This window comes from Parasteatoda tepidariorum, chromosome 8 (genome assembly GCF_982258835.1).
Source record: "Parasteatoda tepidariorum strain Cologne lab strain chromosome 8, Ptep-v5.0, whole genome shotgun sequence".
In the NCBI taxonomy this organism is placed as follows: domain Eukaryota; kingdom Metazoa; phylum Arthropoda; class Arachnida; order Araneae; family Theridiidae; genus Parasteatoda; species Parasteatoda tepidariorum.
Window position 1 is genome coordinate 16,798,267 of NC_141762.1, and position 27,919 is coordinate 16,826,185.

The following is a 27,919-nucleotide window of genomic DNA, read 5'->3' on the forward strand; positions in this document are numbered from 1 at the left end:
TGAACCCGTATTTACGTAGTCACTTTCTGAACTGTTCACCGTGCACTGGTGTACTGAGGACTTTTATTTTCGTAGAATTTTGGCGGTACTAGTTTTAATTACATAAACAAAAACAGTCACAACTTGATTACCTGAACAATATTTGGAAATGTGCTATTAAGCTATTCTGTGCTATTGTAAAAACTTTCTACAAAGTTTCGATTTCTTGTGGATACCGAAAGTGAAACTCCTTGTTGTGTTTTTGTTGTGAACAATTTGAGTTTTGAAATTGACTAATCTTTGGACGCCATGTTTGTTCTGATAGCTTAGTTATGGAAAAGAATAATTCGAGAATTTTTAGTTTTCATTTGCAAAATTTATACAATATTACAGTTGTTTCTCCATATTAAGTTTGATACTATCAATTCTAGCTTGAAACGAATTATTTTTCTTGCGTGTTATAACTAAGAATTGATAAAGTTGTTTACATGGCATAAACCGTGATGAGATAAAAGTTATTACAAGGATAAATCAGTAACTTTTTCTCCTTTTTATATTGTAACAAGAATTTTTATCACAAAAAGTAAGATATTGAATGGATTACTAAATTTTGCTTGTTTATATCATGTTTCTAATCCTAATTGAGCTCGTTAAATGAGATTTATATTAAAAACCTTAGTATATGCATTAAGATTATTATCTTTTTTAATTTAAAAATAATGAATGCTTTATTTTTTAGTTAATTTTTCTACATTTATTTTTTTTATGAGTTAATATTGTCTAAAAAATTTTATTTCTGTGTCTACATTGTAAATTTTGTACCTTGTAATTTGAAAAAAACTATTCAAGTTTTTCTATGATTTAATTTTTAAAAAAATCTGTAAATTTAATACTTTCAAAAATCCCCCATTTCTTTATTTAAATGTATTATATTTGTATTGATCTTTTACTATGAAGTGAAGTAAACATTTAACTACCTAACATTTTTGCAGCATTATTTGGTTAGAATTATTTGTATTAATGTAAATAAGTTTTTGTATCTTTTCTTTTTGTGTAACATCATTGTGAATTATGGTCCTCCTTGAAATATGAAGTATAACCTTGCGAGTACCGTTTCAAATTTTTATACAATATTGTTCATTTTAAAAATAACTTCTAACAGTTTAATTTTTTTCAAAACATAATGTTTTGACTATGTCAAAATTTGTTTCATTAGCTGACTTAATGGAAATTATTTGATTTGTTGATTTTTCAATTAAAATCGATTTTTATTGAATCAGATCCGAAAATTTCTATTACATATGCATTGAACTTTTGCAATGAATCTAGAACTAAAAGTCATATCTAATTATAGCATTCTTGCAACATCAGCTAATAATAATAAGATAGTTTTAATGTAAATAAATTTTTGTAGATGTAGTTGTTTTTATGTTTTAAAATTTTATTATTCATAAGGGAAATTTGTGAACCTGTACTTGTGTTAAAATAGTTGCTAAGTTTGGCAGCAACTGGATAATAAGCTCATTAAAAACTTTAATAAAAATCAAGAAATGAAGCTAACTCAAAAAGTGAATCACATAACCTTTAAGCAAGCAATTCCAATTTATTCCAAGTATACAAAAATCTGCTAAAAATATTTTTGTGATTTCAGTTGGTGTGAAAAGGTGCTAATAAAGAAATATCTTTGTTAACAGTAGGAATTTATGCTTAAAAAAAAATTTTTTTTTTTTTTTGAATGAGAAAAAGTAAGTAAAATAAAGAGAAAAAAAAAAAAATTTTTTTTTTTCAATTTACTTTTTTTTATCATTAAATTTAATATTAGTGACTTATGAATTATAGTGGTTTATCAATATTGAAATAACGCTATAGTAGAGTGTTGATTATTCAAACGTCGATTTTCCGCATAGTCCAATTATCCGGATCATTTAAGAGCTATGTATTTTTTTCACCTTCTTAAAAAAAAATTCATTATTTTCAGAATATCTCGAAGTAAACAAAAAAAATGGCATCTTTTGTTCTTTGGTGACCTTGAAAACTCTCATTCGTTCTTTAGTTTTAATGTGTGTAGTAACTGGCTTGTAGTTTCTGGTAAGGGAACAGATTTCTTCTTTTTCCAAGAAATAGAAAAAGGAATTGAAACACATTTTGAAATGCCCTCTCTCTTAATCTTGAAACACATTTTGTAAAAAATAAATTGTTAAGAAAGTTAAATCTTTTAAACATGCCATTTTTAATGTGCTATAGTAGGCACTACTATAACAGTCTGTCTTAAGCCTGGAAAAAGTGTCGAGAGAAGTTACTTATGTTCAGTTGTCCCGATTTTTCATTATTTAGATTAGCTTTGGTCCAGATAATTGGCTCTCTACTGTACTAAAATAATTAATTTAACAAAACTATTACTAAGTAATTTTATTTTTAAGTCAAGAAGTTGGAAATAGAAAATTAGTACACAGTGCTGAACGACTTGTTGATACCAGAGTACATATAGCTAATCTATAATTTTATTAATTTTTAAATAAAAACATAGTTAATAATATTTTTAAGGCTTTTTCTCTTGAAAGTTATTCATTCCACATACAAAAATATTTTATGGCTAATATTGTCTTTGCTGTCCAAGTTAAGTCTATCTATGCGTTTTCCTAATTATCATGAACCCTACTTTTAACCAGTAATTTGAAATTATTGTAAACTGGTAAAATTTTAAGTTGGACTATGGAACTGTTGGTAAGAATCGTGTGCTAAAATTTGTAGAATTGCTCTCATGATATTCCAACTTCGTTTGACTCTTTTTATTTAATGTTGCAAGCAATTCCATACTTAATAGGTGGGGGGGGGGGAATAGGAACAATTGTCTCGGGACCAATAGAAATTCCTTGCAATAATAAAGTGTTTTTTAATGGAAATAATTAACAAAGATTTTTTTTTTCTCATCACATACACACATAATACCTGTATGTAATTTGTATCAGTGAAAGAAATCTTCATTATCATTTTAGTGGTTTGCAAAAATTGCCCAAGCCTCGAACTCTCGATTAATCGACATTCTTTTTCCTGTAGTAACAATCATGTGAAAGCACATCTCCCATTTTGAGGATTCTGCTCATTATTTCCTTTCTCATATACACTATTTCAAAAGAATCTACGAATTCTTTATCTAGATTATAGGTTAAGTTTCATAATACAGCTTATCTTTCATGTATATTCAAGCCACCTCAACTTTGAACAGGAATATATAAATATTGTTATTCTTTTAAATACTTAATTTTAAAACTTTTCTTTACTTTGTTACTATTTTGGCAAAAGAATTATGTATTTTATTTAAATAATTATTAAAAATTCTTGAATGTGTAATAAATTATTTTCTTTGCCTCGAAAGTTTTTCATAACTAAATTCAAAATAAATCAAGTTTGTTAAATATATAATAGTTTGTTCTAAGCGAATTTATCAAGAGAATGTTTAAATTTTTCCCCCCAATATTTGAATTTTGTGCACTGTACCTGATGTGGGACAATCTTTCAGTGCTTTTTCTAGAGTTCAGATTATTCACTTGTTCTACAACGACCTAAATAAGTTTATTATCTTTATATGATGTGTATCAAAACTGAATTGATGCAAAACGTAAGCCTCTGACAAAATGACTGTTTTTTTTTTTTGCCGACAAAAAAATGCTAGAAATGTTAATTTTTAGTTATTTTTTATCTTTTTTAATTTTGTTGCTGGCTTCAAATTATGTTTTATACACTTGTTATATTAAATGTTCATATATTTGTGCATATTTAATAATTTACTGAGACACAAAGAGTCAAAAATTTCCTGTCAATCCAATGCTGTAATAATAAAACAATTGGAAGTTAGTATTTTACTATACTTAATGAAAATTAATAGTTGATGAATTACAGTGTTAACTACTATTTCGTAAAATCCTTTTTAAAGCTATTACAAATTATGAGGCCCTATTTGAATTATTGTCCTAGAACCACGAAATCTGTGTCTGACATTGTAAGTAAGTGTGGACTTGAGTGACCAAATAAAACATTGGCTGAGTTTTCAAATTCATTGCTAAGAAACATGCTGCAACTTAGATAATGAAAGGGACACAAATACATTGGAACCTTGTTCAAATAAAAGGATTATACAAAAATTTTCATTAAAGACTGAACTTAACAGTTTTCCCATCATATTCTTTTGGAAAACAATTATAATTTTGTTATTTAATATTATATTAATATAATATATTTTTATTGTTAAATAGGATAACTTAAGTTACAAATTAATTCATTATAGTCTGAACCCCCAAAGCTAAACTGTATTTTAAAACTTATTTTTATTTTGCAAATGTATGTAAACTGAATATCAAAAAAATGGAAAAAAACTTACTTTTATTTCAATTTTTTTTTTTCAAGAACCGCAGTGAATGAAGGATTTTTAACTCTTAATGTCGTTCATTCATCGTGGCTTTTGACGTCTTTTTTTTTTTTTCAAATCAAATTTTATATATAATATATATTTTAAACTTTTGGCTCTTTTAAATCCAGTTAAATTTCTAAATGTGTTCAACATTAGTCTTTAACAGTTTTTTTCATTGACGTGTGTACTATTTCATATCTCATTTTTAAATGAACTTTTTGGCACAATTGTTTAAACTTGCTCAGATTAATTGCTAGTAAAATCCATAGATCATTTTTCCATATATAAATGTTTGTTACAGAACATTGTCAAATATTCTGCTTTTGGAGTCACAATTAGTTTACGTCAATCTGCTATAGGTGACGTCACTAACTGAACATGTGAAACCTTTTAAAACTGAATATTTTAACCTTTGTAGATCTAAACGCTTTTCGCTGTTTTATGAGTTAATTTTAAAGGAGTTTTGCTACCATTTGATTTCATCTTTATGTAATTTGATTTTATATATTTATATTTGTATACATATTGTAATTATGTACAAACATGGAATAGCTAAAAAAAATTATATTAGTGACATTAAAAACTTATTACGGTTCTAAAAATTTCAAATTATATAGAAATGATATAAAAATTCAATTAACTTATGATAGATCGAATTTTTTTGGTCTTCTATTGTCTCTGGCTTTGCATTAAAGATGAACTTTTTTTAAAACTTAACTATGCAATCTTTTATTTATTTATAAAGCAAATTGAGTTTTATTTCATTCAAGCCTGTATTTTCTACTTAAAATATCAGTATCTCAGACTTCTTTTTAAATAAATGTTTTTTATTGATTTAAAAGCCTTTTTATCTAATTATTCTGTAAGGAATTCATGTATAATATAAATAATTTCTTATTTTTTAGATAATGGACGAAGCAAGTTTAGAAATTGTTAATGCCGGTGAAATGTATCCAAAGCAAGCATTTGTATCAGATGATGGTATATGTACAACGTCTTTCCCCTTACTTAGTGGAGAAAACCCACTGTTTAGAGGACGGACATCAGAAGGAGTTATTGTTGTAACAAATTATCGTTTATATCATCCAGAAGGAACTTATATAAATATTCCACTTGGATTAATCGACTATGTAGAATGCAGAGAAATCTTCTATTTGTATATTTGTTGCAAAGATGCACGCACCTATAGGTAATTTTTTATTAATTATTTTAAAATTATTGAAAAATTATTAATTATTGAAAAGTTATTAATTATTAAATTATTACTGAAAAGTTATTAATAATTATTAAAAATTATTAATTTAAAATTATTGAAATAATATTTTCGGAATATTTATATATGATTGTTTTTAAATTATATTTTCCTTTTTTTTTCACTTTTTCTGAAATAATTCTTAACAAATTAGTACTGAATCATGAAATTTATAGTATGTTTAGAAACAGGTGCACATCATATATGCATGTGTTTCTAAACTAGTTGTTATTTATCCTCTGATTTTTAGGTGTATCTTTGATAATACTGATGAAACCCAAAAGTGGCTGAAGAGAATTCAGAACTGTATTAAACTGCCGGAAAAGATTGATCTTTGTTTTGCATTTCGCTTTCTTTCATGGACCAGGGAAGAGCAAAAAGATAGTATTGTCTCTCAAGCTCATAATAATTCGTGGGGTAAGGAAATAATTGATAATAAAAGAAGCTAAAGAATTCTTAACATTAACTTAACTTAATCTTAACATAACTTAATCTTAAAACAATGACAAATTATGCATTTTATTGCTAAATTTATAAATTGAATTTGGCAACAAGACATTCTTAAATATTAACATGTATTTCTGTTGTTCTCCCATAGCATTAACAAATGTATTAAAAAGTACCATAATAGTTTGCACTTGATTCACATTTTTTTAAAATTGAAAATGCAATTGCTTAACATTTTTTAGCCTTGTCATTGTTCCCCCTCCCCATAGGCTCTGCAAGTATTTTGTTGTTAAGTTCTTTTTTCTCTTGACTTATAAGTACTGAAATGATTTTAATTCATTCTTATTTTATGCATGCTAAACTCTTTTAAAATAGGGTTAGTTTTAGAGAGGGGAAAATAAATTTAGGTAAAAACTTATATTAAGCAGTGGAGTTTCAAATGTTAAAAAAAATTTTAGCAAAAAAAAAGGGAAACAATTTGTTGAAAAACTTCCCCTCAGCTAAAATCCATAGTATTATCATAATTTGTTTGCATTTTGATTTTTTTCAGCATATGAAACTTCATGGCTTTCTTTAGGCCTATCTGAACTCTCTTTTTCTATGCTTTAAATTTTAAGTTACTTAAGAAGTTGAAAAAAAATTCTCCCATGATATAGCATCCTGTTAGGTGAATTGGAGCGATTCTCTATCTCACGCTTAAAAAAATTGCATTCTGTTGAAAAAGCAATTAATGAAAATATTTAAATATTTGAAAAATTATTTGCGAATTATTTTAAAGATTAATAAATACGTTTAAAGCATTCACACAATTTTCTTATACATTAATGGCTCTGTTCAGATTATTTGATTTGGGCATGCATAAAAGAATAAATACGTCATACGGTAAAATATAGCTTTGGCTACTATTTGTTAAAGATATCAAATAATCATTTAATTAAAACTTTTTTTTGTTTTTTAAACATTTGGGTGATTCTCAAAAAAATATAAATTTTTATATCGCAAATTCTTAGAAACGGAAAGTGTTTTAAAAGATCTGAAAAAATTCATTCTTATTCTTTATAAGGCACTTAACAAAAAAATAATAATAAAGGGAACTCACTTAAATAATGTTATCAAATCCTGGCTCAAAAAATGCCAGGAATGTGATGTTTTTTTTTTTTACATATGTATTTCTACTAAAAAGCTCTAAAAGATTTACGCTTAAGAAAGTTCTTTTAATTGAAATATTTCACTATTGCACATAACATGTATTATTTTTAAAAAATGCTTTACTTAATCGTATAATAAAAATGTTATATTGGAGAGTGGCAGCAAAAACTGTTATAAACCTCAGTTTAAAATTTTTAATATTTACAATCTTTTTAATATTTAAATCGACTCGATCATTTAATTTCTTGTGTTATAACATTATGTAATATTTTTTTTTTAAAAATCCAACTTATCTAATTAAATTAGAAGATGGGTTCTTTTACTTATTTATCTATTTATTTTAAATTCATCTCATTTAGTGATTGTTTCTTAATAGCATTACTTGATTCCAAAGATTCATCAGTTGAGGATATTACATCTGAAGCTGAACGCATGGGTTTTGATCTGAAGAGTGTGTGGAAAATAAGCAAAGTTAATGAAGATTATCAGTAAGTATTATTTTTTTTAAAAATTATTTATTGGTAATCGCGCACTTATAACAAATAAAAGGTTGCCGGGGAAAATATTGCTTATCTTTGGTTAGTGGATGGTCACTTGTGTTGTCTTTACTTTAATAGTGCTGGAATACTTAGCATGACTTACTCAAGGAATTAAGGCATTATTAATTCAGTAAAAAGTTCAGATTACCTTTTAAAATAAGAGTTTATTATTAAATAAACATAATTTGTAAGTAGGTGAGCTAGTGCTCTTAACAAGATGGAGGACAGATGAGTAGTGAAGTGAAAATAAAAGTTATACATTTCATAATTAAACAGCACCATCCAGTGGCTAAAATAATAAAAAGTGAAATATTAAATTGAAAGATTAGTGCTGAAATATATATATTATATGACATTATTAACAGAGATAAAGTGATTATGAACTTGCATTTCGGGTATTGATTTAAGTATTAATTTTCAACTAATTATTACATTACATCAAAAGCAATTTCCAACTAGAGAAAAAGTAAACTTTAAGCTTATCTTTTGCATGAAACAAATTTTCAAAAATAATATTTTATAAATTGTATTTTAAACACTAGTGATTTAATAAATAAAAAGCCCGGTGGTTGAGCAGAGTAGGCCTTGGCCCTCTATGGGCTGTTTTGCCACAGAGTTTAGTGTAGATTTAATAAATAGGTGTAGTATTTTTTCAAAAGTTGTACACAAAAGATTTTTTGTGTTTTTATTTTTTTCCCATTGTTGTTATGTAATTGTTCCCATTGTTTTTATTTATTTCCCATTGTTGAGTCTTTGAAACATTGTAGCATAAATTTTTGCTCCAATTATTTTTCTTTTTAATTCTTTATTTTAGTAATAATTTTATAATAGAGCCTTCATAATCTTCTGATGTATATTTTTTAGGTTTTGCCCTAGTTATCCTCGCTATATAATAGTTCCATCTTTAATAAATGATGATGATTTGAAAGATTTAGCTAGTTTTCGGTATTCAAGGCGAGTTCCTGCTGTTGTTTGGCGGTAAGTATTCAAATTATTAAAGAAATTTAGCGTAATCTTATATTTCGTAGTTTGTTATTCAGGGCATAGTTTTTAAAGGTAGTGATATCAATAGCTTGTTTAGTTTTAGAAGTTTTATTTATTTGTTTAATTGAGTACACAAAAAAATTTCCATGTACATAGGGTTCACACCAGCAATACAAATTTAGTGATCCAATAAGATTACCTAGGTATTCATTTAGTGAGCCAAAAACTTAATATGCTAGACAAGCTTGAGAAGAAGAAAAAATTGAAACTTACAGTTACATGAATGTTATGGTACACATCAGAAATTATTAATTACCATAACACCCTAAAATTAATTATGCTCATTGCCCCATAATGATTGAAGATTTGTGTTTATTAAAATTGAGCAAAAGAAGAAAAAAAAAAGCTATATTAATATTAGTAAATAGATTAAAAATCAATATTAAAATGCGGAGACAAAATAGATAAATAAATTGAAACAGAGATACTAAGAAAACACAAAATACTATACTAAAAGTTAATTATCTGAAAATTTTAAATGTCATCAATTCTAGTGAAAAAAAGGGAGTGAAAAATATAATTTTAGTGGTGAACAATTATATTGCCAGTACATAAATGCCAAACACATGTAAATTTGAAACTTCCAAAAAAATATATATATACAGGGTGTCCCAAAAGGTCGTTTACAAACTTAACATGCTGGTCTGTCATATCATGATGAACAAGATTTACATAGGAACTTGTGTCCGAAAATTAAAACTGCGACCGCTAGAGGGCGATAATTCCACGAAAACGGGAGAGTGGGAAAAACAATCATTTCAGGAGTGGACGTTGAAGGAGAAGGATGAACGAGTTTAGTAACGCAGAAATGGCCGACATGCACTACGTATACGGCGCCGCTGATGGAAATGGACGATCCGCGGCACGGATTTACCTTGAGCGCTTCTCCAACAGGCGTCAGCCAAGTCATGTTTTGTTTGGACGATTGCACCGCAGATTATGTGAATCAGGTGCTTTCGTAGCACGTAGCCACATCGGTCGAGAACGTGCTACACGCACACCTATCGTAGAGGAAACCGTACTACAGGAGTATGCCATCAACCCGCAAAGAAGTCTCCGAGAAGGCGAAAGTGTCTTGGGTGTAGCTCGTTCCACCATAATGCGCATACTGCACGATGACATGCAACACCCTTACCACTTCCAAAAAGTACAGGCATTGTGCGCTGACGATTATCCCAAACGCATTGCATTCTCACGCTGGTATTTGCAACAGCGGGTCGCACAGCCAGATTTTCCATCATGGATTTTGTTTTCCGATGAATCCTGCTTTACACGGGATGGTGTCGTGAACCTGCACAACATGCACGTATGGGCGCATGAAAACCCAAGATGTACACGTGCCCATGCACATCAACAACGTTTCAGCGTAAACGTTTGGGCTGGTATTATCGGTGACATGTTGATTGGCCCTTACCTTCTACCTGAACGCCTCGATGGAAATACCTATCGCATTTTTTTAGAAAGAGTTTTGCCGGATCTGATGGGTGACGTTCCAGCCGCTACACGCCAAAACATCTGGTTTCAGCATGATGGAGCGCCTGCTCACTTTAGCTACGCTGTTCGAGAATACCTCGATAGGATTTATCCTAATCGCTGGATCGGTAGAGGCGGACCAGTCCCATGGCCGCCGCGATCCCCTGACCTGACTCCCCTGGATTTCTACCTGTGGGGACACATGAAGTCCATAGTGTACGAGACACCTGTAACATCGGACATGGATCTTATCGCCAGGATCGCGGAAGCGGCAGCACGTGTCCGTGACACTCCTGGCCAATTTGAACGGGTTCGTGAATCCATGCGCCGACGCTGTGAAACGTGCATTGTGGCGAATGGAAGGAATTTTGAGCATTTGCTGTGATGTAATGATGTTTTATAATAAAAATCATATTAACGCCGGTATCGATATCATTTTTTTTCTCATCCAAACCTGCACTTATCGCCCTCTAGCGGTCTCAGTTTTAATTTTCGGACACAAGTTCCTATGTAAATCTTGTTCATCATGATATGACAGACCAGCATGTTAAGTTTGTAAACGACCTTTTGGGACACCCTGTATATTTGCAACGCATTTTCAGTTTTTCCATTTGAATTTTGTACCACACATAGAGCAATAAAATGAATGTAGCAAGATCTTTTTTAAAAATGCATGGAATTCGATGTGAAAGACTATTTTTTATTATTATTTTCTAAATTTTAAACATATTTCAAGGTGACAAATATGTTGCCCATGCATTTGATTTTATGAACATTTATGCAACATTTGATGAAAATTGTTGCATCATACTAGTGTGAACCCTACACATATGTTTGCATTTCATATATATATATGTCTTCAAAATTTTTGAAAACTCTATACATTTTCTAATCTCTATAATAAGTATAGAGAAAAGGGTTCATTGTTATTTACAAAAATATGTTAATCATTGTAAAAATATTTTTTTAATTGTACTTTAGGCATCAACAAAATGGATGCGTCATTGCTCGCAGTAGTCAACCAAAAATGGGTATTTTGAGTTGGAGAAATGCAAATGACGAGAAATTAATCGAAGCCATTTCAGTTGCTTGTGTTATGGATCCTGGCTATAATATAAAGCTTGACTCTCCTGATGAAACTTTTCTTAGAAGGGATATTGAGTCTGATATGTCTATTTTTTGTGGTAAGACTTGATTTTTCTCATTTATTGAACTGCTCAATATGTTATGCATATAAAAAATATGGTTTTCCTTCTGAATCTAGGTCAAGATCAGGAAAAGAAAGCGCTTCAGAAGAAACTACTTATAATTGATGCTCGCTCATATGCTGCAGCTATGACAAATAGAGCAAAAGGAGGGGGCTATGAATGTGATGGTTATTACTCTAATTGTGAAATTCAGTACATGGGTCTTGCAAATATTCATACGATCCGTAATAGTTTTGCTTGTCTTCGAGCTTTATGTGCTCTTTCGGATGATCAAAAGTAAGAATTATGTTTTCTAAAAATTACCTCATTAGAATTCATTAAAATTATACAATATTTATTGCCCCTTAAAAAAGTGTTAAATTTATTTTTGTTTTTTTTTATTTAAAAATGTATTTGGCTTTCAAAACTTTTTTTTTTATTGTCACATGAGGAGCCACTAATTGTTTGTTCATTGGTGGCTAAAGCCCACATCTTCACATAACTCAAAGAATTTAGAATTTTCTTTATTCCTCATTAAGTTTTGAAGAACTCAAGATCCCTGAGAGTTTTTTAACCTCTTATTGCTGTTACTTATTTTTTTTCTCTTTAGTTCGATTCAAACAATCATTTTATATCTCTTATATACCAAATACTGAAATTATACATTTGCTTCACACGGTCTTCAATCACCTATTTTAAAATAACTATTTTTACTTATATTCATAATTGCTGATTAATTTTATTTTTATAACAAAAAAACTTAACACGATTTTTTTTAATATGGGCTACAACATTGAAAGAAATTAAAAGTATACATTTGTAAAAAAAAAATCAGCTGGCTCTATTTTATTGTCACCTTTTTCTTTTCAATATTAGAGATTTTATCGGACTTGAAAGATGCACTTGACCACTATTTTTGTGCTATACTTCATATATATTTACATTGTCTAATGCTTAAAATTACTTATTGAATTTGTTATGATTTTGCACTTTGATAATATATTTATTATTAATTTAATGAAATATAATGATATTTTTATATTTATTATTAATTAGATATAATGATATTTTTGTAGAAAGTATACCTTCAGAAAAACTGAGCTTATAGAGTTTTTGAGTTGATGAAAAAAATTTTAAATATGCCATAAAGTTAATATTATTACAAAAAAAAAAGTTACTTAATAGTTTCCAATTTTCATGATTTGTCACTAAGACGTTTTTCGTAAATAATTAAAATAGTGGAACTGCTCTATAGGAGTCTTAAAATTTTCTTATAAAGATATATATTAACTGCTGGAGTTTTAGCTATATAGTAATTACTTTTCTTCTAATATTTTGTTATTATTCTTATAGCCTACAAAGTAAGTATCTTAAATTATTGAATACGTTTGTTAAATACTAAGTGTTAATGAACATCTTAGTTAAATACTTAGTTAACTAAAAAACTTAACTTAATTCTTATTATGATATTTGAAGAGCTTGAAGTACAATAATAAGCTACAGTTTAAAAAATTTCAATGGAATGTTTTGAAACTTTTCGAATGTTCTGAAACTTTTTAGAAATCCTTATCTTGAAACTATACTAAGAAACAGTTTGATTTTCAATTGTAGAGTTTGAAAAAGTGTGGCTCTTAGCCCTTCAGTTGTTAGTTTCTTGTTAAAATTACTTGAACAATATTTTTCCACAATTTATTCTCCACACAAACTCTGATTAATTAAATTTATTTTAATGTTTTGTTTTGAAATTGTTTCATTATTTTTATTTAATCTCCGTAATTTTGTTTGTTACCAATATTACTCTATTAAATTAACAATGTTCCTTTTCTTTTTTTTAAAGTTGGCTTTCTTCTTTGGAAAATACAAAATGGTTACATCACATCTCAGGATTATTAAGAGCTGCTCTATTAGTAGTGAATGCAGTTGATGTTGAGGAGAGACCTGTTTTAGTACATTGCTCTGATGGTTGGGATAGAACGCCTCAAATTGTAGCACTGGCAGAAATTATGTTAGATCCATATTACCGAACTAAAAAGGTAATTTCTAAAACTAGAAAATTGTATCTTTAAATGGCTATTCTTGAATAAAGGATTATATTAACTCATTGTATGCATTACATTGAGGCATTGTTCGGTTGCCATCAGCTTAAAATTAATTAAAGTTATAGTAGTTACCTGTGAATTACTTATTTTAATGCCTTATTTAGTGGTCTTTTTATTCTGTTCTTTTATGATTATAAAGATATTTAATATAATGTGTTATCTTTAAGTTTTAAACTACAGAACTGTTTATATTTAACTTATTTGATTGTTTCAGATATTTTTGTCATAATTTATCTAAATAAACGGTAAATAATTTATTTCTTTTTTAATTAATTTATACTTTTAAAATAGATTTTGTAAAAAGCTGTTGTCACTATCTACATATAAAAAAATTATTAACTATCTGATAATAATCTAATTCTAACTATCTAATAATAATAACAAATTCTTATTCCATATTAAAAATGAACGTTTTGCACTATTTCTAAATATTCATTTTGGCTAAAAATATTTAACACATTCTTATAGTAACCAAATATTAAATAAGAATTACAAATTCATCCGCAATGTTTATTTCAATAAATTATTTAAAGTTAATTGCTTTTTTTTTATAAAATGTTTGTAGGGTTTTCAAGTGCTAGTTGAGCGAGAATGGTTAGAATTTGGACATAAGTTTGGTGATCGCTGTGGTCACCCAGATGGTACTGATGACAGAAATGAAAGGAGTCCTGTATTTTTACAGTGGTTGGATTGTATATATCAACTTTTACAGCAATTTCAATGCCATTTTGAATTCAATGAACAATATTTGGTAAGAAGTTTTCTTACAACTTAATTTTTGAAGTTAGCAGAAAAGAAACCATTCGGCAAACATTGTATGATACGAGAAATAAGTCCTTTATTTTAAAAATAGCTGAATAAAATAAATGAATAATTTATTTAAAATCAAACTTTAGTTCTTATGTTACTCATCTAAATATTTATAACTCTTTCTACATATACTTACAATACCTTTTATCATATATTATTAAGAATAGTACTTTTTTTCTATTTATTATTAAAGTTAAAAGTTAAGTAAAAAGAAGTTAGCATATTTTCAGAAAATTTAAAGATTGTTCATTTTATCAGCATTTTTATGTAGATTGAGAAGAATGCCTTTTTATCACATTTCATTTTTTTCTGTTGTTGAATTTCATATAGAAGGCACTATTTGTTTAACAGTTTGGGTACAAAGCACAATTTTTAACTTTTATCTCTGTGCTTTAAATAATAAGACATTACTTTAGATTCTTATTAATTTCAATTGCATTTAGATGGGGAAGTATGCTGAAAATAAAACAGAAAATTAAACAGCTCATGAGTTTTGAATGTATTCATATTGTCAATAATAAAAGTTTTCAAATGGACCAGTGTCTGCTAAATCCCTTCTGACTTTTTGAAAATAGAATCCAAACACCGATCAGGCTGTGCCAATTTATTTTTAAAATATAGTTATGATTCCTTAAAAAGGCAAAAATTGTATGGAAATTTCTAAAAAAAAAAATGCAAAATCAATAATGGTGAAAAGTTGAGTAATAAAAGAAAGAACAATCTAAATATAGTAAAGCAAACATAGCTTATATAGTTTGTATTAACAAATCTCATATAGTCAAACATATCTTATTAAATATTAGTTTATTATATTATACATAGGGCCCTATAAATTATGCGGAAATTTTTTAAAAATTATGCGGCTAGGATGCGGCGATTTTTAAAAATTATGCTGCAAGGATGCTGTGTCTTTTAAAATTAGGCATGCAGGTTGCGAATGATCCAGAAAACAATTGAAACTGAAAAAAAAATCTCTTAAAAAAGTTCAACTTTCTTTCCTGTTTTAATAAAAAAAAAAATTTCAATGAATACAGTAAAGATTTCACCTAAATTACCTTCTTATGTATTGTACATCCATTTTCTACATCAGAACAATTATTAAAGTTTATTAAAATGGAGAGAAGTTAGTCCAGAAGCTGCGTTTTCTTTCAAACTCTGTCTTTGTTTTGTAAAAATTTGACCGTAGCAGGATACAGCTCTTTCACAATCTACTGAATTAGGAAGCACTGAGAGCACTTGTTTTGCCTTTTTTGTAAGTTCTGGAAATCTCTCTGAGACTACCTCTGAGTTCTAGAATCTAATTAAGTCCTGGTTTGAACATTCTTTTACATATTTCTTTGTAAGCAGCATACTCGAGTTTTATATCTTGACCACTCATTCCTGGAATATTCTTGAATACATCGTCATCTTCAATATTGAGGTTGACTATTTGTTCTGGATCGAAAACTCGAGCAGCTTTCATGAAGTTTAATGCAGGTTGACTAAACTTGGGCCTGCGTTTTTTGAATACGTCTGGTTCTGGAGAGTAAAGTATTCAACTTCGTAATTGTTTTGTGAAACACTTCTTGAAGAAATACGTTGCGTGAATCTTTTCGTGAGTATGATGCCTGAGAATTACATCGAAGTTTAGACAGCAGATCAAAAATCTTATTGTAAGCTTTGTGAATAGATACACCACATGTTTCGAAAAAGAGAAAAGTATTCATTAATATCTGAGCGTGTTCTGCGATGAACTGAAAGTCTTTGCAAACGTACTTGCTTTCCACCAAAACTTTGCACTGATTGAGACAAGCAGTGTCAGAAGTAAGGTTTATTTCACTGCTAAAAAATTATATGTAAACATTACAATATTCAGCATGATATTGCACTGATTTAAATCAGGAATTCCACCGTGTCTTTATTGGTACTGGACAAAGTTTAGCTATCTTATTGTCATCTGTTAAAAACTTTAAATAGCGGCGCTTTCTTCCAGGACAATGCTTGAACAATTTCTTAAAGTTTCCTGTGAATTTGTCCACCTCTGTCAGATTCTTGGAAAGATCTGACCACCTGACCAAAAAGATTCTTGGAAATGAAAAAGAAGATATATTTCAATTAAAAAAAAACCCTTAAGGAGAAATTTATCTGGTAAACGAATACATTTTGCTGAAAAATAAAAATTATACAGATATGCTGCGATTACGCGGAAAATTGTAAATTATGCGGATAATTGTGAATTATGCGGGTTTCCGCATCTTCGCATAATTTATAGGGCCCTAATTATACAGTATGTACAGTGCACCAAAAAAAATGAACTACCCTGAATAACTTTTAATTTAATGATCAGATCTTCATGTTCTAAGACTCATTCTTACTGGTTCGAAAGGGTGACCTCAATATGCTAATTAATTAGTGCAGACAATATTTTAGGTTATGAAATCGAACTCAAAAAAACGTACCTTCTCTGAATAAATATGCTTTTTTTTTTCAAAGGATTCTGATTTCTAAATTTTTGGGATAGCTGCAATCTGAGAAATATAGTCCCCATACGTTGGTCAGAAGAACGATCCTAAGTTTGTACCCCTTAATTTTAATAAAATTTTTTTGGTAATTGTAATGTGCATAAATTTTTACGTCATTTTAAAGTATGAAATTTTCAGGGTGTATAGTATTTTTAAAAAATACTTAAAGGTGCTTAATATCCATTCTCATTTTTAAAAAGCTTAATTTTCCCTTTTCCAAAATGTGATATTTTTTCTTTACCATGTCAATTTTTTGTCACAATTTATGCAAAAAGCGTGGTTTTTACATCGTTCTATTAAGCCTTTTCACAATCCATTTCGGCGTACTGTCGGTCCATAGCCTTTTAGAAAGGCCGATCAATTTACATGTTTGATGAAATACTTATGTGTCAGCAAGTGCGTATACCGATCTGGATATGGTGGGAAGGATTCTTGCACTTTCATGTGCAACTCTGCTGCGGTTTGCAAGATATTCGCAGTTTCAGGCTTTATTTTCTGCCCTCCGCAATTTAACCAAAAGATCTCGAATTTCTGCTGATCGCAGGCACCAACTTAATGTTGCCAATTTTTTTTCTTAATAGCAAAACAAACTTTTATTTCTCTCATTAATTTCATCGTTGGTGAAGCGCCACTGGCAAGCTAATAGTATTCTCGTACTTTTCTATTTATAGATCTGTACCATAATCCTTAAACTTGACTTGGGGATCATTCATCAATTACATGTTTCCATATGGATCTCCAGTGGAGTAAAGAATCGCAAAACTTCATCTCAAAATTTCCATCTCCCTTTTAATCATTCAATTTAATAAGGGTAGAATTAGTTAAGATTTTTAATTGTAAGAATTTTTACTTGAGGGGCTATCCACTAATTACATAAAGTTTTGTTGTACTTCATTACTTTTTTTTTTACTTATTGCCTTTTATTATTGTATTATTACTTTTAAAATTGTTTGTACTTTAAAGTTGCTTTATGATAAAACTTATTACTAATTATTTTGCATTTTGTTAATATATAAAGAACTTACAACAATAGGGAGAAAAAATTTTTGTTAGTGTGCATATCGTAATTATATTTTTTAAAGTGCCGAAAAATATTATATGAGAGCTTAAAAGGTGCTTATTTTTTATTGAAAAATTCGGCTACACACTGTGAATTTTACCTGGCACAATACAAAATTTGAGCAAAATCGGTTAAATTGTTGCTGAGGCATCAGATTTTAAAGATAAGATTTCTTTAAAATTCCATTTCTCATTAACTATTTCCCTCAAATTTTGTATTTTGCCAAGTGTACTTACATAAGACATAAAGATTTGAATACCTTATTCTTCGAAAAATTTTCGACTATTATTTAATAAAATATTAAATATTCACTAAAATTAATTTTTTCCATGGAATCATCTTTTATAAAACATAATTATATGCAAACATTTTTTAATTCTCTTAAAAATTCTTGAGATACAGCGAAATATGTGAAACGTAAAATTAGCATTAAGGATCCAAACTTTGGATCGCTTTTCTGACCAACCTATGGGAACCATATTTTCCTGATTGTGACTATACCCTATATTTTGAGGGTCAAGAATCTGAATCCTGTGGGGGGAAAAAGGTATGTTTATTCAGAGAAAGTACATTTTTGTGTCTGATTTTGTAATTTAAGTTATTGTCTGAACTAATTAATCAACATACTTGAGGTCACCCCCTCGTGCCATTAAAATTGAGTTCTAGATCACCAAGATCTTATCATTAAATAAAAAGTTATTCAAAATAGTCTTTTTTTTTATTGCACTATACATGCAGTATTTTGCAATACGATGTTTAAAAGTATCAATTAATTATGTTGTGAATAGCTTGATTATTAAAGAATCTCTATTAATGCCAACAACAACAAAAAAAAGCATTAAACTGATGGCTTCAGTGGGGAAAAAAAAATTTTTTAGGAAGAAAATAAATAGTTTTGAGAATATAATGAAAAATTAAAAACTCTTGTTATTCTATTTGTATTTTTAAATAAAAAGTAATAAATCAATATTACTTTTACTAAATATGTCTTCTTTTTTTCTTTTAAAGGCACGACTGGCTATTCATACCTATTCCTGTTTATTTGGAACTTTTCTTTGCAACACTGATGAAAGTAGAAGACGAACTTATAGTGTTCCTCTTAGAACGTTTTCAATATGGCCTGTGCTGAATGAAAAAAGTCAATTTCATAATTATTTATACAGTCATAGTAATGAGGTGTGCTTTTTTTTTCATTATTATTTTGCAAATTCTCTTTTTTGTTTGTTTAGATTGTCTAACATTAACAGTGATATACACTTTAATGCTTCCATGTGTTAGTTCCTACCTTCATTTATGATGTCTAAATATTTGATTTTCTCTAAGAATTTGGAGCGATGCCGAAAAATTGGTGTTATTCAATATTACAAATCATTTTTTGGCAGAAATATTTAAAATGAGAAAAAAAGAACATTTTATAATCCTTTCTTCAATAAATTTGTAATGAAACACTTTTATAAAAATTCAATTTAAATACAGTGAATCCTCCTGTTATGGACACTCCTGCGAAACAGACGCCTCTCACCACGGACATATTTTTACTTCCCTGTGAATCTTTTATGAATAAACCGTTGTGGACAGTCATCCTTGCCCTGAAACATTATTTTTTATCACTTCAAATTGGGCATTATTTTTTCTAAATTTGAAAGCAGAAAACTTTTCTGCTTTAAATTGCATGGAAAAAAAAATATGCAACTTTTCATGATTTTTAAAGCATGTTAATTTTTTCCCTTATCCATAGCTAAAATATTATTAAGCTATTTACTAAAGAATCAATCAGCACCTTGTCCAGGGGTAGAAATTAAAAAAAAAAAATTTACTGGTCCATAGGACCAGTAACTAAAACATTTTACTAGTCCGCACAAAACTTTACTGGTCCGTCTACGCGTTCCTATTAGCTGCAAATAAAAAATTCAAATTTTTGATTGAAAAAAATCATGATTTTTTTTTTAAAAAATCATAAATTTTTGATATAAATCGCATTTTTTTGATTAATATTAATTTTGTATAAAAAAATTTTAAAAAAAATTGTGAATAAGCTCTAAAATAGTTTTAAGTAAGATCGTTTAAGTTTCGTAAGATCGAGAATAGATCGGCTGCGAGAATAGATTAACGGAGATCGGCTGCGGCGGATGGTGGTCCGGCGGACCACTGTTTATTATTTTATGCTGGTCCGGCTCCGATTTTAGTGGTCACGGACCAACGGACCACCGTTAATTTCGAGCCCTGTTGTCTTATATTTGCAAAGAAAGGAGGCATACTCACATTCACCACTGAAAATTTCCTTCATTTTCTTATAAATTTGAAGACTGTATTCAACACAACTGGGGTAGAAAAAAAGAAAGCAGAAATATGATCTTTGAGGTATTCATATAAATTAAACACTTATTCAGACACCTGATGGATGATTAATTGTGAATATATCGACTCTATAGATCCTCATATCTTACAAGTAAGCATTGATTTCTTTTGTTTTCTGGGACTCGCTGGAGATTTACTTTCAAGGAGGTATTAACCATGTTTCCTTTCAAGTGATGGGTAGGTGTAAGCCTAATGACTGAAACCAACTGAGGAGTAAAAGTTCATATTCGGTATCATATGACTAACTAGAATATCTTTGTTAATGGGATAATTATTTTCATTTATCTTTTTCATACATTCTTTTTGTATGGGAAAAAATATTTTTTAAAGTTTAAATAAATATCCTTGTAAATAGTTATCGTAGATTATCTAATAATTTCTATATCACTGAAAATATTCTAAAAACAATTTACGGTGATAAACTTAGTTATTAGGCTACCCTTCCCATAAAAGGACAACTCTTGTAAGCGGGCAATTTTTTCGGTCCCAAGGGTATCCATGTAACCGAGGTTTCGCTATATTTATCTAATATTTTAGGGAGAAAATTTCAGAAAAATTGAGGATTTCAAAGCATAAAATGACATTATATTAAGCAATAATGGGTGTTAAACTGTAATAGGTAAAAACTGCTATTTATATTATTAACAGACAGAATAAATATGCAATCTTTAAAATTAAGATTTTTATATAAATTAAACTAAAAATTTATATTATATATCTATTTTTTTCTCCATTTTAGAAGTGCTCTTTATGAATTTAGAGTAACCAGAATATAAAATTTATTTTTTACAATTAAACTTTTTTCAATATAATTTTTTTTTTTTTTTTAAAGAAAAAAACATGTTTTAAAAAATTTTTTTTTTTGTATTTTTCGATTGAAATCATCATTATATTGTTCTGAAATATTTTAATTCATTGACAAAAATGTATATTTGCTATAAATTGATATTATTTTTGTTTAAAACTGTACGAAAACAAAATGGTACTTATTTTCTCAAAATATAAAACTTAAAAAAGTTTTATATTTCAATCATTCGTTTTATATTTATATCAAAATATAAAATTTAAAAAAGTATTCTTAGAAATATGTGATAAATATGAGTTTAATTTTTGTTTCAGATTTTAAGGCCATCTTACCAAATTAGGAGCTTGTCATTTTGGAATGATGTATATCTTCCTAACTGTTCTGCTAATTTAGGGAAATCAACTATTCTACCTGTTGAAGAACCTCCTCCATTGATTGAAAATGTCGAAAAAACTAATCTTGTAAAAACTAAATCTTGTGATAATATCCATAGCTCTGAGCATTCTCAAATTTTGCACCGACGTAACAGTGACCCATCATTAGTGGAGAACACATTTCCTGAGCCTCCTTTGCTTTATCCTAAAGTTCCTGATTTTAATGAGGGTGATGTATCAACTTGCTCTTCAAGCCAAAAAGTTATGAATGGAATTATCTCTAATAGCGAATCTGAAAATGAAAATAGTTTGGTAGAAAAAGGTGGTGACCAGTTAGACAGTAGGACTAATTTTAAAGAGATGGCTTCCAGTTCAAATTTAGTTTTACAAAAACCAGGTATCAATGGCTCTACTGATACTCTAGTCAGTGAAAGTGGAGTCCTTGTATCAGAACTTAGTAAAAGTGAGAATAAAGATAGGCCAGGTGTATCTTCTGACTTCAAACAAGTGTCAAGTGTTGGTACCGATACTAGTGACTTATCCTTATCAATTGAAGACATCTTACAATCTATCACTTTAAATGGTAACTATATGGACTCTAGATTACCTAACTGGTTTCAAAATGTTATAGGGGCATATATTTGTAGTAAAAGGAATGGCTCAACCAATTCTTGTAGCTGCAGTTATACCACTCCTAATCACTCTCGAACTCCGAGCTCAGGTTTTCCTGCTACACCTTGTGATGATCCTAGCGAAATGCCAAATTTAAAAAAAGATATAGTTTGTCAGACAATGGACTTTGATGGCCTAAACCTTGTACCAAATTTTGTTCAAGAAAGAATTAAGAAACTTATTTTGCACTACAAGGTAAGTATAGCATTTAAAGTTATCTACTTTTTTTGTGATTTTAACCCAATTTTTTTCCTTGGTCCAGTTGCTACTCTACAGGGAATTTTATTTCTTATTTTGGAAACTGCGGACCTCCCAACGCTCCATATTTCAAGATCATAGTTTAGCTGTACTATGTTATTTCATTTAGTATAGCATTATTTGTTTTAAGTATGTTGAGCTGTTTATTATTTCTCTAAGTTTTTCCAGCAATTAAAACTAGTATCATTATCCTGAAATATTTCACATAAGAGCCCAATAAATCTGTGTTTCCTTTTAATATATTGTGTGTAATTTGTGCAAGAAAAACCACAGGGAGTATTTTTTTGCAGTTATGTATGGCAACCCTGCTTAATCATGTCAAAAAAAAACATTTTAAGTGTTAAAATATATACAGACCATAAGTAACTATCTACTTGTGATTAAAAAATACTAAATTTTGACAAAACTGTGCTACGAATTTATAAGAGTTTGGAAACTAATAGAATAATTGATAATAAAAAAACTTTTTTTTATGTTAATATATAAGTGAAATTGCATTTTGACTTAAGACATAGAAAAGATAATACTTTGATTCTGAGCAGCCAATTGCAATATATTACATACATCCAGATAACTGCAAGGTCTAAATAAAAGCAAAATCTTCCTATTTGCATTAATTCACCTTTTTTAAACTTTTGTTTTAAATAGCTGAGATAGTTTAACCAATTCAATATTTTGAATTCTCTCTTTCATTAGTGTATATTCCTAAAATTCAAAGCAAATAAATAATTGAATAGGATAGCTGTATACTGTTACTAAAAATCAATAAGTTTTTTCATTTTGAGCTATTGTCATGATAAGCTTTTATTTTTATTAAATTGTTATAAATATAAGGTTTATCTTTTGCTAGCAGTTTTAGATTCATATAAAAAATTGTATCCCCTATCTATTATTTAATTATCTTGTTTATTTTTTATTAGGTCGTAATATTTTTAATTAAGACCTTACATAACTATGAATTTGTATTTCAACTTTTAATTTTATTTGTAATTCTGTTGAAATCTGTATCTAAAAGTATGTGTGGATGATAGTAGTTACCTTTTAATGTATCAAATTTATTGTCCCTTTCTTTAAAGATAATAGCTAAGGCCTGACTGGTAGCAATTTAGTTTATATTTGGGTTTGATTAAGTAATTCAACTTTAAAACCCTTTTTGTTAATGCATTTTATTGTTTTTTTTTTTTTTTTCTTATTAAGAAAAACTTTTAGCAGTTGTGCAACTTGATTATAATAATCGTTTTTAATGGCTTTATTATGATTTTTAATTTTACTACATCCAAAAGCCTTATCAAGATTGTATAAATTCTGATCAGTTATTATAATTTACTTAGTTATCTTGCAAATTGATTATTGACTTCCATTGCACAATTTCACTGATCTGTATTTTTATCCAGATGACTCCTACATATTTAAATATTGATTTATTATTTTTTTCATTTATGTTTTCTGTTTTAAATAAATAATACATCCCCTTTAAAATTTATAAATCTGGAAAAATATTAATTTAATTAAATGTATTATTAACTTATCATTAATTTTAAAACTTATTCTGCAGAATAAAGTGGGGAACCTTCATATGGAGTTATCAGCAGCAAGATGTGAATTTTTGCAACATATATGCCATTATTATCAGAGCAAAGAAGGCAGGTGCTTAGATGGGGATGAAGCTGTAAGCCTGAATTATCTTTATAACTTTTATTTTTTGTATGTTAACAGATTTCATTTAAATGCATTGTAAAAATGGACATATTTCTTACTCTTTGTTTTTAAATATCTATATAAAAATATTAATTACTTTTCTATTTTTCTAGATAAAGTATACATTTTAGAAAACTTAATTTTATGTTTAAGTTATATTTTTATAAAATTATTCCTATTATCACCAAATTTTTTTATGACTATCGTGATTAAAGAATTGCACCAAATTTATTTACACGTGTGCAGGTTTCATTAAAATTTATTGAAAGTTATCCATACTGAAACCAGTATTGGCAAAATTAGATCTTAAACAAAAATTGTTTATTATAATTTTTTTTTTTTTTTTTTAATATGCAGAAATAATCTTGTTTTTATATTTAAATTTTTTCTATATATTTCAAAGATTCCTCAATCATGGTACATTTGAATATTTATTTATTTTATTTAGCCCTCTTTGGCCGATTCTGCTTCTAGTGGTGATCCCCTTCCAGAAAGTAATGGATCCGAAAGTAGCTGGGATATGTTGTGGTCACCAGATCATGCTGCAGCTAATGTCACAGTGAAGATGTGATTTTTTCTTAATTATCAAATTTAGGTATAGTTTTTAGTAACCTGTTTTTATAGGTTAGTCATCTTACAATATTCTATCCTGTCTTGTTATATTTTAAATAAAGAATTTGCCTTCTCCCAAAGTATAATAAATATTTTATTTAACTCTAAATTATATATTTACATAAAAAGAAGGAAAGGTGGGATAGCTCCACTGTCAAGCATTTTAACAAATTAAACTTTTTGAACTCGTAATGTCTAACAACAGTTTTTAGGAGCGTGTTGCACTGGCTGTGTGCTATAGAACGTGCTCATTTTTTTTTAATTATGTTTAGTGACATTACATAAAATGAGGAAAAAATCTGCTTTATTAAATAAAAATGTTATCAGGCTTTATCTTAATCTGAAAATTATAGTGCCTTTTTAAATAAAAAAGAATATTGTACCAGCGATGCCAACTAATAATTTGTCCATAATTATTAAAATTTCGTAGTAAGATTACAGCCAAGTAATAAAAATTGCATTCTTTAAAAATAATCATAATTAACAAATCATAAATTAAGTTAAAAATAATAAATAAAAAATATTAAAAAAAAATTTTTGGTAGTTAATACTAAGAGGTATGAAATTGTTCGCAATAAATATTTCAAAAAGTAACGCTTGAGTGTTAGTTTAAAAAAAGAAAATTAAGGCAAAATATTATTAAATTATGTATATACCTATGTCAAATTAAGTAGTAAGAGACCTTAAAATTGCTCTAATTTGAAAATTAGCAAAAACACCTTGCATTTATACTAATTCAAATTTTTTTAACGTTATCTGTATTATTGTCCTTCTGATTACATGTAGTTTGTTTGAAAAGTTGGCAAGTCCATTATACATCTAAAAATTGATAAATACTGTTTTTTCTATAATGTGTTATTTCCCCCAATTGCTTCATTGAGTATTTACACTAAGGTTTCAAACCTTTCTTCTGTTGTAATTTTTTTTTTACACTTTTTTTTTTCTTTCAGTTTTGTTCCTGAAAACTTTTCAGCATGACTGGAAACAATGTTCAAGATTTTAGATTTTGTTCAACAAAAACAATCATCTTCCTTAACTAATCTGGGTTCCTACTACATTGAAAATATTTACTAAGAAAAAGATGATACCTACTTGTATCTCATTTACTGGATGACTTAAAATCTTTTATCTTTTTGCTAGTGCTAATATATTCAAGTTATTTTTACTAAATTAAAAGTCACTTTATTTATGTTTTTAAATTGTGTTGTATTGCTTATACAAATGTACACTTATGTTTATTGTTTGAAATTAATTTGTAATATAAATACTATTTACATACACAAATCTATGTAGTTATTGAAATTTTTGTCTTAAAAGTTTCTTTACAGAATTGGAAACTCTACCGCATAATAATAGTGAGACATTATTCTTCTTTTACGTTTTTATCAGATTATTTTTAAATGTGAAATTTTTTTAAAAAAAACCAAAACTTTTACTTTAAATAAAAAAAGAAATTCTTTATAAATTTTAAAACAATATGGGTACTATTTTTTTTACTCAATTACTAAATCAAAATATTTAATTGAATCTTTTCCAATTTGGTTTGATTGAGTAGTCACCAAACAGTGGTTTTCAACCAGAAAGTCTTTAACGACATGCACTTAAATGTGTGAATCGAGATATAAATCAAATTCGAGAAAGTGAGATATCTAAAATCATGGAAACTTTTAAATGAGTTGATTATATTTGGTTGTTCAGACATAAAAGGCAATTTCTATTGTGGTTACCTTTTAATAAAGAATTACAATAAAAAATTAAAATTTTTATGACTTCTTATTAACGTTTAAGCATTTCCGCTATATGATTAATAAAAATTGAGCGCAAAAAATCGACTATAAGTAAATTAAGCAGACACTGGAGCAACATAAATTATATTTACTTAAATAATTAATGTTCCACCTACCCAAACTTAAAATTTCTTAACAATTAATTCTACCTTGTGAACTATTTCTCTAGTTTTTTTTTTACCCCCGCAATTATTAAAGGTGGAAACCATTGCTCTTGATTATTACCAACTAAATAAGTCTAAAATATATGAAGTACACTTAATGGTGTCCTGACAAATATTAAATTTTAAACTACTGCTTTTAATTTAGGACAAACCTCTTACCATTTAAAAGCAGGTCTAAAAACTTTGAATTACGGGAAAGACAGTTGTGCTGTTGCTGTTAATGAATGGGTTTTATCTTACTTAAATAAATGTTATTTCCTTCATTTTGAAAAAATATGTATATATACATATTAAAAATTAAATTCAAATCAAAGAGGGAAAATATTTGCTATTATATAGATAATGAAGCTCGATTTTTTTTACTGACCTATTAAATGTTATTTTACCTTAATTTGTATAAAATAAACAAGAGACTTCTTATTTGAATGTATATATTGGTTGACTTAATCGATCTATCATTTACGTGTAGGGTTTAGAAAAGTTTTATCTTTATGTTATACTCAAAATTTTTATTTTATTTAGTTTCTCAATATTTTTGAAATAAACTCAATTTATGATTCTTTCTTTATGAATGTATGTAAATTTATATTTCTTATTTATACATATTGTTTACCTTATATGAATCATCCAGTTACAAAACTTATTTTAGATTTCATCCAGATTTTTTTTTTTTTTAAATTGAAAACATCTTCTGAATCGGGTTTATTTTCAATGACTCAAAACTGAACATAAAAACAGAAAAGCTGTTAAGTCTGTAACGCAGGTTATTTTCATTTAGAAAAAAAAATCTGAGTGGCATTTAATATATTTTGAAACTGGTAAAATTCTAAAGGATTGTAGTTTTTAGTGATTGTAACTCTGGAAAGAATTGGAAAATGGTTGCTCCTTAAATTGTTAAAGTTTTCCGATAAAATGTACTATATTTCTGTGAAGAAAAAAAAAATTAAATTTGGATCTTCAAAAAAAAAAAGTATGAAATAATATTTTCATTATATTATTTTTAATAATATTGTACATAAAAATATAAAATATTAGTCCAAAATGTGAGAAAAATGCCTGACTGTATAATTTGAATAAAGCTTTTCCACACTTTATGCAAATTTTCTACTTGCTATTTCTTATAGGTTTAGAGACACATGTTAAAATTTTATTATTTATAAAGAATTTGTGCAAAGAATTGGTTTCTTTTAATCAAGTTGCAGTCATTCTGATGAACACATTTTATCACATCTAATCTAATGGC

At 27.9% G+C, this 27,919-nt stretch overlaps 1 protein-coding gene across 2 annotated transcripts; it reads left to right on the forward strand.

Moving 5' to 3' along the window:
- The first annotated feature begins 33 nt into the window (after positions 1–33).
- On the forward strand, positions 34–27,776 carry LOC107456549 (phosphatidylinositol-3,5-bisphosphate 3-phosphatase MTMR3). Of its 2 annotated transcripts, none has more exons than XM_087149895.1 (14): positions 34–562; positions 5,293–5,576; positions 5,890–6,056; positions 7,612–7,723; positions 8,639–8,752; positions 11,273–11,475; positions 11,556–11,775; positions 13,316–13,511; positions 14,143–14,328; positions 18,957–19,124; positions 21,426–22,352; positions 23,971–24,084; positions 24,562–24,708; positions 25,676–27,776. In XM_087149895.1, the coding sequence occupies exons 2-13, from the start codon at positions 5,296–5,298 to the stop codon at positions 24,682–24,684; spliced, it is 2,811 nt and encodes a 936-aa protein (XP_087006021.1). In that variant the 5' UTR covers positions 34–562; positions 5,293–5,295; the 3' UTR covers positions 24,685–24,708; positions 25,676–27,776. The 2 variants fall into 2 exon arrangements, 1 of the variants encoding a protein (XP_087006021.1); XR_015428650.1 differs by having other exon boundaries at positions 43–562; positions 24,562–24,737; positions 25,676–25,811.
- The last annotated feature ends 143 nt before the right edge of the window (positions 27,777–27,919 follow it).